At 39.1% G+C, this 14,615-nt stretch overlaps 1 protein-coding gene across 1 annotated transcript; it reads left to right on the top strand.

The window, feature by feature from the left end:
• Window positions 1-144: 144 nt before the first annotated feature.
• LOC308336418 (uncharacterized protein) lies at window positions 145-3,796 on the top strand. Its single transcript, XM_080793781.1, has 4 exons — window positions 145-517; window positions 1,001-1,479; window positions 1,731-1,878; window positions 2,265-3,796. Exons 1-4 carry the CDS (start codon window positions 257-259, stop codon window positions 2,676-2,678), a joined length of 1,302 nt encoding a protein of 433 aa, XP_080649907.1. The 5' UTR covers window positions 145-256; the 3' UTR covers window positions 2,679-3,796.
• Window positions 3,797-14,615: the final 10,819 nt, after the last annotated feature.

The raw sequence follows: 14,615 nt of genomic DNA, 5'->3' as shown, positions 1-14,615 counted from the left end.
CATGTGCATATATATCGACATATATGATCGATATTCTTTTATAAGGGCTTCCCTTCCCTTACATAAGATCGCGCCACGCCCCCTTCCCAACACTTCCCCTGCACATAGTGGTCCAATGAATGACAAGATCCAGGGAGGCAGGGACAGTACAGCGTGGGTACCTAGCAGACACTCATTGCCACTTACACTCTAAAGCACCACTCCGTGCGGTCTCTCTATCATAAATATTATTAATAATATATAAAATTACTTTACAATGACCAAGCGCAAATCTAAGCCTGGCAGCAAGCAGGAAGACGGCTCATATTTGATAGAATCGTCAGCGCACCAGTCGGGTGGAACAAGCAGCTATGTCCTGCCGGGTCTATTGTTCCTTATCATCGGAATTGGTGGATCCACTCTCGGTGTCTTTTGCATGCAGCAGCAAGACACACTGGGCCAGCTATCGGAGTCTTTCACTGCGATGCAAACTAGGATCACAAACTTCCAGCACGTGTTGGGTATGAAAGACGCACAGGTAATAGCATATAGCTACTCTCAAAACATGAAATTAATCATTCAGTAAACTATGTTTGTTTTCTTACAAATGTTGCTTTAAAGTATAAGTAAATTAACTGCACATTTTTAAAACATGATATGATAGCTCAGTGATTTTCAAACTGCTGACCTGTTAGGCAATAGGCATGCATGCATGTAGGCCTATGCGACATGTGTGTCTTCTATCTTTAGTCATGTGTAGACAGTTTCCTGATCACGTTTCTCCTCTGCACGTTGACAGTGCGACTGTCTGTGACAGTGTGACATCGTCGACAGACACTACCACCAGTCAGGACTGGCTTATTAGTGTGTTTCAGCAATCAGCATTGTTCATTAGTTACCTGTTATTATAATCCTACAAATGATACTGTAAAATATATTGATACTAAATGCAATCATGCAATTGTGTGTGTGTGTGTGTGTGTGTGTGTGTGTGTGTGTGTGTGCGCGCGTCACTTGGTAGATGCATTCAGAAGTGGAGATAGAGGAGAGGATATCGGCTCTGGAAGAAGCTCAGAAAGACGCTCAGCAGAAGGCGGAGGTTGCCCTGGAAACGTCAGAGAGTCTGAAGAACAGCGACTTGCACTCCCAGATCTGGTCTCTTCACTCCGAGATTGATGGCCAGCTGGCCCAGATGCAGCAGGTCGCAGCATCCACCGCCATGCTCCATGCCATGCTCAGGAACAAGAGCGAGGAGTTTGATGCCGTGAAAGAGAGCGTGGCGAACATTCTGAGCTCCAGCTCTGTACTGGCGGCGGGTGTGGCTGGGCTAAACAGCGCCGTGGGCAGCACAAACTCCAGACTGAACGAACAGGTCAACGTGATGGACGCGCTTAATGCGCGCATGGAGGGACATGCGTCTGAGCTGAACGACATGAAAGTGGCCCTGGATCTTCACAAAATCGCGCTCTATGCAAACAGCCAAGATGTGGTTATGATAAAGTAAGTGTTGTGTATATAGCTGATTTACTCTTAGTTCTGCTACGGTGACGTTCCGCACCGAAAATAGCAGATCTACAAGCTCACAGTGTGGCGCTGTTACACATTGCAGGCTTGTAGATCAGCTATTTTGTTGTGCGACAAAGGTACACAGCTAAGTGGATTAGGGTTCAAATCATATAAGGCATTGAATCCTATCAGGGAAAAGAGAAAATATTGATACTTGTATGCTATTGTTTATGTGTGCATTTCAGGCAGTTGGTTGAGGCAGAGCAAGCAATGAGGGCCCTGATGTTGGAGAAGAAACTCAGCTCAGTGGAGAAGACCCTGGATGAACAGTTAATCACATCACAGTCCCTCCACACTAACATCAAGGCTCAGCTGAAGAACGTCCATAGCCAAGTATGATACGCTGGCTTTTTGAGTGGCTATGTATGAATAACTCCGTCATGCTGATCTGTTGCTGATCTTGGCAGCATCACATGCTGTGGGAAAACAAGCAAAATAGTGGTGTGAAGTTCTGACAAATTTTATTGTTCCTCACACTGAGGAACAATCAAATTTGTCATAACTTCCTAGGAGTAGATAAAGCCACAAACTATATTAGATTGGATTGTAATGTGTAATAGTGTAATTGCAGGCCCTATCTGTTCCTGTGTACAGTTGTACACCAATTAGGCCTGCTCACAGAAAACCAAATTTCTCCACAGTATACAGGTCATGACTAATGCCTTCCAAACTGACATTCCTGTCACAGTAATGTTGCCTGCATGTGTTCTGTATTCCAGCTCCTGAGTGGAGGTCAACCCAGTTCTCAGTCAACTGATGCTGAGTCTGATGTGGAGGCTTCTCCAGCTGTTGAGGAGCTGGAGGTGGTCGCATCTCCCACAGAGGAGCTAAAGGAAGAAGAGGTGGTGGAGGAGGAGAAAGAAGAGGGTGAGGAGAAAGAGTTGGAGCATGCCACAGAGGTAGGGTCAGAACATGTAGAGGAAGTCACGAATAGCCCAGACGACGAGGAGCAGGTGGAGGAGGAGGCTAAGCAGGAGGAGGAGTTTGTAGAACAGGAAGTTGATAATTATGATTTACCTGAGAAAACGGCAGAAGAGGAGGTCACAGATGAAATTGTAGCGGCGCAGGAGTTGGAGGAGTCTTTGGAAGAGGATGATTCAGATGGTTTTGTGGAGTTGGGTATTGCAGAATAGGAGGTAATCGTGTCAAATGAAAATTTTATCTCCATAAGGGCAAGCGCACGGCAAGAATACAGAAGGTTTCGTTGCCATGAGGTCAAGCCAGTACAGCCATACTGTTGATACGGTATGCTCAAGAGGGCTTCTGCCATCATTCTATCCCTAGAAATTAGGTTTCATGGGTCTTGTTCACTATTCTTATATTTAATTAACAATATGATGTACATTATTGATTAATGACATATAAATCTAGGTCATGAGTGTCATGAGTTGCCCTTCCAATAGTAATACTGCCAGAAACCGCACCAATGCAACTAGTCGCAACTCCTTGCAACAACTTGCAACAAAACAATTTTAAGGCCAGTCCACACCAATGCAACTCCTTGCATTGGTGGTTGCAAAACAAAAGTAGTTGCATGTTGCAAGAAGTTGCAAGGAGTTGCATTGGTGGATTGGCCTTTAATGAACAACATCTGGCTGGCCCTCGTTGTGTTATAACTATCTGGTCTTACTGTAAGTTATTTTCTTTTAAGGTATTGCCCCTTTGAAATAGTCATATTAAATTGCCAATTTAATAACATTAAGATTCCATTTTGGAAAGTGTGTTGCTTTAAAAAAATACAAAAAGATAACTACAAAAAAATACAAAGAAGAAGAAAGTATCAGATATATTTGATCATCACTTGATGTCCTACAAGTAGGCCTATATAACATGTAGAAAGGGGACTGACAAAAAGATTCATGTTTATTGGTGCCTCTATCTGAAAGTTTGTATAAATTTGAATGTGACTCATTATTTGAGTTGTAGCCACGCCTATTAATACAGTATTGTGTTAAACAGTTTTTTCTCCTTTCTTTTATATTTATTTTTTATTTGATAATTAATATCAACCATTTTAGCGTATCAAACATTAATTGGCTAAAATGGAGGCAGTTGAAATAGTAAAAACTGTAAACTAAACTATCGGTACAAACTACTGTCCGTCTCAAAGGTCAATATACATAGGCTACAGTTCTGCTGCAGAGTTGCCATGTGGCTTTGAATCATTGTGTTCACTACTATTTTTATGTTCGCTGTACACAATGCACTGTTTTTATGATGATTAAATGGTTGCTTATTTTTTATTTCTTAACTTGATGTTTTGCAGTCATTTACAGTTAAAGTGAAAAGGATAGGAAATGTGTACTGTAGACCATGTAATTTAATATTTTCTTAACAGTATCACCTCACTGTATTTATGGAACTGCCTTAGCCTATGGATCTAACAACTGCAGAGCAACTGTACATTCTGTACATGTGAGTGGAGTTGCTGCAAGTGGTACAGGCTGTACTGTTCTTTTGGCCACATTTAGAAGTGCTTCAACTTCATCTGCCACCAGATGGAGCCAATGTTCAAACATTGAAATGTTCACCACTGGTACTAGTACCACTGGTGGTACTTGAGCCCCCCCCCTGGTGGTACACAGAGGAGTCGCGACAAAAGTGGAATGAAATATTTATATTAGTACCAAGTACTGACCAAGCAATTGGTTGAAAATTGAAATAGGCTTTCCAGCTGTGCTGAAATGAGCATGACATCACACTTTTAGCCATTTTGAGAACGGATTAAACACATTAGAAATATCATCAGAAACCAAGATAGAACACAGCTAGCTCACAGTGTTAATTATCTGTCCACATGATCCAGACATTGTGGGTTCAAATCCCACTCTGCTCTATAGGCTACTCTGAAACTTTACTTTGAAGGAAGGAGAAGATTAAAGTGCACGGAAATCTCACCCAGTCCGGCAAAGGTAGTGATGGTGGAGCGGATAGATCGCTGATTCCTGGGTGTTTGCACTACTGCACTTGCAGGATCGAGCCTCATGCCACCGCCACTTACTGGATTCACTGAGAGACTTATAGAACAAGGAAAACAAAAGGGTTTTTTACGTGCAGAAATCTAGCTGCCATTGACCCCCATTATACATTTCTCAAATTTAAAAGCACTATATTTCTATATAAACATTGCAAAGATTCATTTTCAGGCAAACATGTCCACCGTAAGCGTAAGTATGTAGGACTAGTAGCATGCCAAAGTTTGTGCTATTGCCATGAGAATGCATTGGGCGTTTAAGTTAAATAACTCAGAAACTACAAACATTTCAAAGTAAAAAGTTCCAGCATGTGTGCCCACAGTAAGCTGAATTATAATAATTATAATTATAAGTGTGAATGTAGTTTCTAGGTGAAAGTGACTTTTTGACGTGCCATAGAGCTGTCATTGAGCCCCATTATAAATGTCTCAAATTTGGAAGCACTATATTTCTAAAACTATGAAACATTTCAAAGATTCCTTTTCAGGCAAATGTCCACCGTAAGATGAACCTAAATGGGTTTGAATGGGGTTTCTAGGTGTAAGTATGTAGGACTAGTAGCATGCCAAAGTTTGTGCTATTGCCATAGATAGAGAATGTATTGGGCTACAAAACATTTCTAGCTTTCTAGGTGAAAGTGATATTTTGATGCATTGTTTGATGCAATTTGCTAATGTTTCCCATCCTTTCCGGTAAATACAACACATTGAGCAGGGCACTGCAGGGAGTTGAACCCCGTTCCGGTAAACCAGAAGTCCGACACCAGTGCCTTAGTTTTTGTGTTTTTCATTTACAGGTCCAGGTGTGCATACGCATGTGCGTGTGTAGGTGCACGCTTCAATATAACCCATCGTTTTTTTCATTTTTTCAATATTGTCAAATCATCAAAAATGATGAAAAACGGCGCGCTATAGTATGCCGTACGATATAGGCTATAGCCCATGGTCCAAAATGATGAGAAACGAGGCTAACTTTTTTTTTCAAAATTTCAAAAAACATGGGCTATAACCCATCGTTTTTGTCATTTCGTCATTTTTTTCAAATCCTCAAAAATGATGAAAAACGGCGCGCTATAGTATGCCGTACGATATGGGCTATAGCCCATGGTCCAAAATGATGAGAAACGAGGCTAACTTTTTTTTTCAAAATTTCAAAAAACATGGGCTATAACCCATCGTTTTTGTCATTTCGTCATTTTTTTCAAATCCTCAAAAATGATGAAAAACGGCGCGCTATAGTATGCCGTACGATATGGGCTATAGCCCATGGTCCAAAATGATGAGAAACGAGGCTAACTTTTTTTTTCTAAATTTCAAAAAACATGGGCTATAACCCATCGTTTTTGTCATTTCGTCATTTTTTTCAAATCCTCAAAAATGATGAAAAACGGCGCGCTATAGTATGCCGTACGATATGGGCTATAGCCCATGGTCCAAAATGATGAGAAACGAGGCTAACTTTTTTTTTCAAAATTTCAAAAAACATGGGCTATAACCCATCGTTTTTGTCATTTCGTCATTTTTTTCAAATCCTCAAAAATGATGAAAAACGGCGCGCTATAGTATGCCGTACGATATGGGCTATAGCCCATGGTCCAAAATGATGAGAAACGAGGCTAACTTATTTTTTCAAAATTTCAAAAAACATGGGCTATAACCCATCGTTTTTGTCATTTCGTCATTTTTTTCAAATCCTCAAAAATGATGAAAAACGGCGCGCTATAGTATGCCGTACGATATGGGCTATAGCCCATGGTCCAAAATGATGAGAAACGAGGCTAACTTTTTTTTTCAAAATTTCAAAAAACATGGGCTATAACCCATCGTTTTTGTCATTTCGTCATTTTTTTCAAATCCTCAAAAATGATGAAAAACGGCGCGCTATAGTATGCCGTACGATATGGGCTATAGCCCATGGTCCAAAATGATGAGAAACGAGGCTAACTTTTTTTTTCAAAATTTCAAAAAACATGGGCTATAACCCATCGTTTTTGTCATTTCGTCATTTTTAAAAATCCTCAAAAATGATGAAAAACGGCGCGCTATAGTATGCCGTACGATATGGGCTATAGCCCATGGTCCAAAATGATGAGAAACGAGGCTAACTTTTTTTTTCTAAATTTCAAAAAACATGGGCTATAACCATAGACTGTAAAAAATATGGACAAAGCGTTCCACGGGTCTAACGTGAACGTAAAATGAAGCCTGTCAGTCCTTGCAATGGAAGTCGCCATCTTTCTAGATCCGTTTGGGCCCAGCTGGCCATTGGCTGGCCCAGACAACGAGGCGGGACTTCCCCCTTCTTCTTCGTTGGTTTTTATTTTGACTCGAGTGGGTGGGGGATCCCGTTCATAGACTGTAACGGTAGCCACGCCCCTCAGAACATGCGCGACTTTATGGTCATGTTTTTAATAAATGGGACCATAATTTTCCAAAAAGAATATTATGACATTAGAAATGAGACTTTAAACTAGTGACTGGAAGCAAAAAGTATTCATGACCATGTTTATTAAGGTAATACAGTCTAGGTGAAGTTGGGCCAAAATACATGGACTTCTATGGGGCTATGGGTTTTTTTGAGCCCAATGACAGCGCCACAACAGGCCATTATATGAACTTTCATTTCCTTAGTGGCTTCACAAAATATCCGTCTGACTGCCCCCCTGGCTATAACCCATCGTTTTTGTCATTTCGTCATTTTTTTCAAATCCTCAAAAATGATGAAAAACGGCGCGCTATATTATGCCGTACGATATGGGCTATAGCCCATGGTCCAAAATGATGAGAAACGAGGCAAACTTTTTTTTTCAAAATTTCAAAAAACATGGGCTATAACCCATCGTTTTTGTCATTTCGTCATTTTTTTCAAATCCTCAAAAATGATGAAAAACGGCGCGCTATAGTATGCCGTACGATATGGGCTATAGCCCATGGTCCAAAATGATGAGAAACGAGGCTAACTTTTTTTTTCAAAATTTCAAAAAACATGGGCTATAACCCATCGTTTTTGTCATTTCGTCATTTTTTTCAAATCCTCAAAAATGATGAAAAACGGCGCGCTATAGTATGCCGTACGATATGGGCTATAGCCCATGGTCCAAAATGATGAGAAACGAGGCTAACTTATTTTTTCAAAATTTCAAAAAACATGGGCTATAACCCATCGTTTTTGTCATTTCGTCATTTTTTTCAAATCCTCAAAAATGATGAAAAACGGCGCGCTATAGTATGCCGTACGATATGGGCTATAGCCCATGGTCCAAAATGATGAGAAACGAGGCTAACTTTTTTTTTCAAAATTTCAAAAAACATGGGCTATAACCCATCGTTTTTGTCATTTCGTCATTTTTTTCAAATCCTCAAAAATGATGAAAAACGGCGCGCTATAGTATGCCGTACGATATGGGCTATAGCCCATGGTCCAAAATGATGAGAAACGAGGCTAACTTTTTTTTTCAAAATTTCAAAAAACATGGGCTATAACCCATCGTTTTTGTCATTTCGTCATTTTTTAAAAATCCTCAAAAATGATGAAAAACGGCGCGCTATAGTATGCCGTACGATATGGGCTATAGCCCATGGTCCAAAATGATGAGAAACGAGGCTAACTTTTTTTTTCAAAATTTCAAAAAACATGGGCTATAACCCATCGTTTTTGTCATTTCGTCATTTTTTTCAAATCCTCAAAAATGATGAAAAACGGCGCGCTATAGTATGCCGTACGATATGGGCTATAGCCCATGGTCCAAAATGATGAGAAACGAGGCTAACTTTTTTTTCCAAAATTTCAAAAAACATGGGCTATAACCCATCGTTTTTGTCATTTCGTCATTTTTTTCAAATCCTCAAAAATGATGAAAAACGGCGCGCTATAGTATGCCGTACGATATGGGCTATAGCCCATGGTCCAAAATGATGAGAAACGAGGCTAACTTTTTTTTTCAAAATTTCAAAAAACATGGGCTATAACCCATCGTTTTTGTCATTTCGTCATTTTTTTCAAATCCTCAAAAATGATGAAAAACGGCGCGCTATAGTATGCCGTACGATATGGGCTATAGCCCATGGTCCAAAATGATGAGAAACGAGGCTAACTTTTTTTTTCAAAATTTCAAAAAACATGGGCTATAACCCATCGTTTTTGTCATTTCGTCATTTTTTTCAAATCCTCAAAAATGATGAAAAACGGCGCGCTATAGTATGCCGTACGATATGGGCTATAGCCCATGGTCCAAAATGATGAGAAACGAGGCTAACTTCTTTTTTCAAAATTTCAAAAAACATGGGATATAACCCATCGTTTTTGTCATTTCGTCATTTTTTTCAAATCCTCAAAAATGATGAAAAACGGCGCGCTATAGTATGCCGTACGATATGGGCTATAGCCCATGGTCCAAAATGATGAGAAACGAGGCTAACTTTTTTTTTCAAAATTTCAAAAAACATGGGCTATAAATGTAGTTGGAACAACTGATGTTCAGGAGGCGGAGAAACACACCATGACCATACCTTCACGCCATCCTCCGCCCTCCATGACAATCAACCTGAGCCTACTTATACCCGCCCAATACAACCCAGCATCCTCTATGCTTTTCGTATGCATGCTCGTACTCGCAGAAACGCTCGTACACATACGACCAGCAAGGAAAAAACCAGCAACTCGAAACCAGCAACCGGCTCACCTGCCATGGATTATTCCACCTCGGGCGACGACCCCGATCTCCCCGAGGGCATCCAAGGGAGCCCAACGCTCATCTCGGACACTGCCTCGTCCAGCGACGCTGACAGCCGTCCCACCACAGCCCCCCAGGCCGCCGCTTCCCAGCCTTCCAGGCAAAGCCTCATCCGGAGCCGCTTTCAAGCCCGCATCCGAAGGCTTCGCGCAGAGAAGAAGAAGGGTCGCGAGACCCGCAACCAACCACCGGCACCAACCCTCCCTCCACCCATCCAGACGACCCAGCGCGCCAGGCGCGTCCTCACCGCCACCCGCAGCCCCGCCACCACGCAACCTCCCAGCAACCCAAGCCCGCCTCAACCCGCCATCTCAGACTGGACGGTAACGATATGGGCTATAGCCCATGGTCCAAAATGATGAGAAACGAGGCTAACTTTTTTTTTCAAAATTTCAAAAAACATGGGCTATAACCTTTCGTTTTTGTCATTTCGTCATTTTTTTCAAATCTTCAAAAATGATGAAAAACGGCGCGCTATAGTATGCCGTACGATATGGGCTATAGCCCATGGTCCAAAATGATGAGAAACGAGGCTAACTTTTTTTTTCAAAATTTAAAAAAACATGGGCTATAACCTTTCGTTTTTGTCATTTCGTCATTTTTTTCAAATCTTCAAAAATGATGAAAAACGGCGCGCTATAGTATGCCGTACGATATGGGCTATAGCCCATGGTCCAAAATGATGAGAAACGAGGCTAACTTTTTTTTTCAAAATTTCAAAAAACATGGGCTATAACCTTTCGTTTTTGTCATTTCGTCATTTTTTCAAATCTTCAAAAATGATGAAAAACGGCGCGCTATAGTATGCCGTACGATATGGGCTATAGCCCATGGTCCAAAATGATGAGAAACGAGGCTAACTTTTTTTTTCAAAATTAAAAAAAACATGGGCTATAACCTTTCGTTTTTGTCATTTCGTCATTTTTTTCAAATCTTCAAAAATGATGAAAAACGGCGCGCTATAGTATGCCGTACGATATGGGCTATAGCCCATGGTCCAAAATGATGAGAAACGAGGCTAACTTTTTTTTTCAAAATTTCAAAAAACATGGGCTATAACCTTTCGTTTTTGTCATTTCGTAATTTTTTTCAAATCTTTAAAATTGACGAAAAACGGCGCGCTATAGAATGCCGTACGATATGGGCTATAGCCCATGGTCCAAAATGATGAGAAACGAGGCTAACTTTTTTTTTCAAAATTAAAAAAAACATGGGCTATAACCTTTCGTTTTTGTCATTTCGTCATTTTTTTCAAATCTTCAAAAATGATGAAAAACGGCGCGCTATAGTATGCCGTACGATATGGGCTATAGCCCATGGTCCAAAATGATGAGAAACGAGGCTAACTTTTTTTTTCAAAATTTCAAAAAACATGGGCTATAACCTTTCGTTTTTGTCATTTCGTAATTTTTTTAAATCTTTAAAAATTATGAAAAACGGCGCGCTATAGAATGCCGTACGATATGGGCTATAGCCCATGGTCCAAAATGATGAGAAACGAGGCTAACTTTTTTTTTCAAAATTTCAAAAAACATGGGCTATAACCTTTCGTTTTTGTCATTTCGTCATTTTTTCAAATCTTCAAAAATGATGAAAAACGGCGCGCTATAGTATGCCGTACGATATGGGCTATAGCCCATGGTCCAAAATGATGAGAAACGAGGCTAACTTTTTTTTTCAAAATTTCAAAAAACATGGGCTATAACCTTTCGTTTTTGTCATTTCGTAATTTTTTTCAAATCTTTAAAAATGATGAAAAACGGCGCGCTATAGAATGCCGTACGATATGGGCTATAGCCCATGGTCCAAAATGATGAGAAACGAGGCTAACTTTTTTTTTCAAAATTTCAAAAAACATGGGCTATAACCTTTCGTTTTTGTCATTTCGTCATTTTTTTCAAATCTTCAAAAATGATGAAAAACGGCGCGCTATAGTATGCCGTACGATATGGGCTATAGCCCATGGTCCAAAATGATGAGAAACGAGGCTAACTTTTTTTTTCAAAATTTCAAAAAACATGGGCTATAACCTTTCGTTTTTGTCATTTCGTAATTTTTTCAAATCTTCAAAAATGATGAAAAACGGCGCGCTATAGTATGCCGTACGATATGGGCTATAGCCCATGGTCCAAAATGATGAGAAACGAGGCTAACTTTTTTTTTCAAAATTTCAAAAAACATGGGCTATAACCTTTCGTTTTTGTCATTTCGTCATTTTTTCAAATCTTCAGAAATGATGAAAAACGGCGCGCTATAGTATGCCGTACGATATGGGCTATAGCCCATGGTCCAAAATGATGAGAAACGAGGCTAACTTTTTTTTTCAAAATTTCAAAAAACATGGGCTATAACCTTTCTTTTTTGTCATTTCGTAATTTTTTAAAAATCTTTAAAAATGATGAAAAACGGCGCGCTATAGAATGCCGTACGATATGGGCTATAGCCCATGGTCCAAAATGATGAGAAACGAGGCTAACTTTTTTTTTCAAAATTTCAAAAAACATGGGCTATAACCTTTCGTTTTTGTCATTTCGTCATTTTTTCAAATCTTCAAAAATGATGAAAAACGGCGCGCTATAGTATGCCGTACGATATGGGCTATAGCCCATGGTCCAAAATGATGAGAAACGAGGCTAACTTTTTTTTTCAAAATTTCAAAAAACATGGGCTATAACCTTTCTTTTTTGTCATTTCGTAATTTTTTTAAAATCTTTAAAAATGATGAAAAACGGCGCGCTATAGAATGCCGTACGATATGGGCTATAGCCCATGGTCCAAAATGATGAGAAACGAGGCTAACTTTTTTTTTCAAAATTTCAAAAAACATGGGCTATAACCTTTCGTTTTTGTCATTTCGTCATTTTTTTCAAATCTTCAAAAATGATGAAAAACGGCGCGCTATAGTATGCCGTACGATATGGGCTATAGCCCATGGTCCAAAATGATGAGAAACGAGGCTAACTTTTTTTTTCAAAATTTAAAAAAACATGGGCTATAACCTTTCGTTTTTGTCATTTCGTCATTTTTTTCAAATCTTCAAAAATGATGAAAAACGGCGCGCTATAGTATGCCGTACGATATGGGCTATAGCCCATGGTCCAAAATGATGAGAAACGAGGCTAACTTTTTTTTTCAAAATTTAAAAAAACATGGGCTATAACCTTTCGTTTTTGTCATTTCGTCATTTTTTTCAAATCTTCAAAAATGATGAAAAACGGCGCGCTATAGTATGCCGTACGATATGGGCTATAGCCCATGGTCCAAAATGATGAGAAACGAGGCTAACTTTTTTTTTCAACATTTCAAAAAACATGGGCTATAACCTTTCGTTTTTGTCATTTCGTCATTTTTTCAAATCTTCAAAAATGATGAAAAACGGCGCGCTATAGTATGCCGTACGATATGGGCTATAGCCCATGGTCCAAAATGATGAGAAACGAGGCTAACTTTTTTTTTCAAAATTTCAAAAAACATGGGCTATAACCTTTCGTTTTTGTCATTTCGTAATTTTTTTAAATCTTTAAAAATTATGAAAAACGGCGCGCTATAGAATGCCGTACGATATGGGCTATAGCCCATGGTCCAAAATGATGAGAAACGAGGCTAACTTTTTTTTTCAAAATTTCAAAAAACATGGGCTATAACCTTTCGTTTTTGTCATTTCGTCATTTTTTCAAATCTTCAAAAATGATGAAAAACGGCGCGCTATAGTATGCCGTACGATATGGGCTATAGCCCATGGTCCAAAATGATGAGAAACGAGGCTAACTTTTTTTTTCAAAATTTCAAAAAACATGGGCTATAACCTTTCGTTTTTGTCATTTCGTAATTTTTTTCAAATCTTTAAAAATGATGAAAAACGGCGCGCTATAGAATGCCGTACGATATGGGCTATAGCCCATGGTCCAAAATGATGAGAAACGAGGCTAACTTTTTTTTTCAAAATTTCAAAAAACATGGGCTATAACCTTTCGTTTTTGTCATTTCGTCATTTTTTTCAAATCTTCAAAAATGATGAAAAACGGCGCGCTATAGTATGCCGTACGATATGGGCTATAGCCCATGGTCCAAAATGATGAGAAACGAGGCTAACTTTTTTTTTCAAAATTTCAAAAAACATGGGCTATAACCTTTCGTTTTTGTCATTTCGTAATTTTTTCAAATCTTCAAAAATGATGAAAAACGGCGCGCTATAGTATGCCGTACGATATGGGCTATAGCCCATGGTCCAAAATGATGAGAAACGAGGCTAACTTTTTTTTTCAAAATTTCAAAAAACATGGGCTATAACCTTTCGTTTTTGTCATTTCGTCATTTTTTCAAATCTTCAGAAATGATGAAAAACGGCGCGCTATAGAATGCCGTACGATATGGGCTATAGCCCATGGTCCAAAATGATGAGAAACGAGGCTAACTTTTTTTTTCAAAATTTCAAAAAACATGGGCTATAACCTTTCGTTTTTGTCATTTCGTCATTTTTTCAAATCTTCAAAAATGATGAAAAACGGCGCGCTATAGTATGCCGTACGATATGGGCTATAGCCCATGGTCCAAAATGATGAGAAACGAGGCTAACTTTTTTTTTCAAAATTTCAAAAAACATGGGCTATAACCTTTCTTTTTTGTCATTTCGTAATTTTTTTAAAATCTTTAAAAATGATGAAAAACGGCGCGCTATAGAATGCCGTACGATATGGGCTATAGCCCATGGTCCAAAATGATGAGAAACGAGGCTAACTTTTTTTTTCAAAATTTCAAAAAACATGGGCTATAACCTTTCGTTTTTGTCATTTCGTCATTTTTTTCAAATCTTCAAAAATGATGAAAAACGGCGCGCTATAGTATGCCGTACGATATGGGCTATAGCCCATGGTCCAAAATGATGAGAAACGAGGCTAACTTTTTTTTTCAAAATTTATAAAAACATGGGCTATAACCTTTCGTTTTTGTCATTTCGTCATTTTTTTCAAATCTTCAAAAATGATGAAAAACGGCGCGCTATAGTATGCCGTACGATATGGGCTATAGCCCATGGTCCAAAATGATGAGAAACGAGGCTAACTTTTTTTTCCAAAATTTCAAAAAACATGGGCTATAACCTTTCGTTTTTGTCATTTCGTCATTTTTTCAAATCTTCAAAAATGATGAAAAACGGCGCGCTATAGTATGCCGTACGATATGGGCTATAGCCCATGGTCCAAAATGATGAGAAACGAGGCTAACTTTTTTTTTCAAAATTTCAAAAAACATGGGCTATAACCTTTCGTTTTTGTCATTTCGTAATTTTTTTAAATCTTTAAAAATTATGAAAAACGGCGCGCTATAGAATGCCGTACGATATGGGCTATAGCCCATGGTCCAAA

Source organism: Protomyctophum bolini, assembly GCF_963924005.1.
Source record: "Protomyctophum bolini genome assembly, chromosome: 2".
Taxonomy (NCBI): Eukaryota; Metazoa; Chordata; class Actinopteri; order Myctophiformes; family Myctophidae; genus Protomyctophum; species Protomyctophum bolini.
The sequence above is the reverse complement of the archived record's forward strand: the minus strand, read 5'-3'. Positions and strand labels throughout refer to the sequence as shown.

What these genes read in the sequence shown, in the direction of transcription:
- LOC308336418 (XM_080793781.1), top strand. Translation starts at nt 257, where the DNA reads ATGACCAAGCGCAAATCTAAGCCTGGCAGCAAGCAGGAAGACGGCTCA. An exon ending in TGGGTATGAAAGACGCACAG is followed by an intron (nt 518 to 1,000) that starts GTAATAGCATAT and finishes GTCACTTGGTAG; the next exon opens with ATGCATTCAGAAGTGGAGAT. An exon ending in TGAAGAACGTCCATAGCCAA is followed by an intron (nt 1,879 to 2,264) that starts GTATGATACGCT and finishes TCTGTATTCCAG; the next exon opens with CTCCTGAGTGGAGGTCAACC.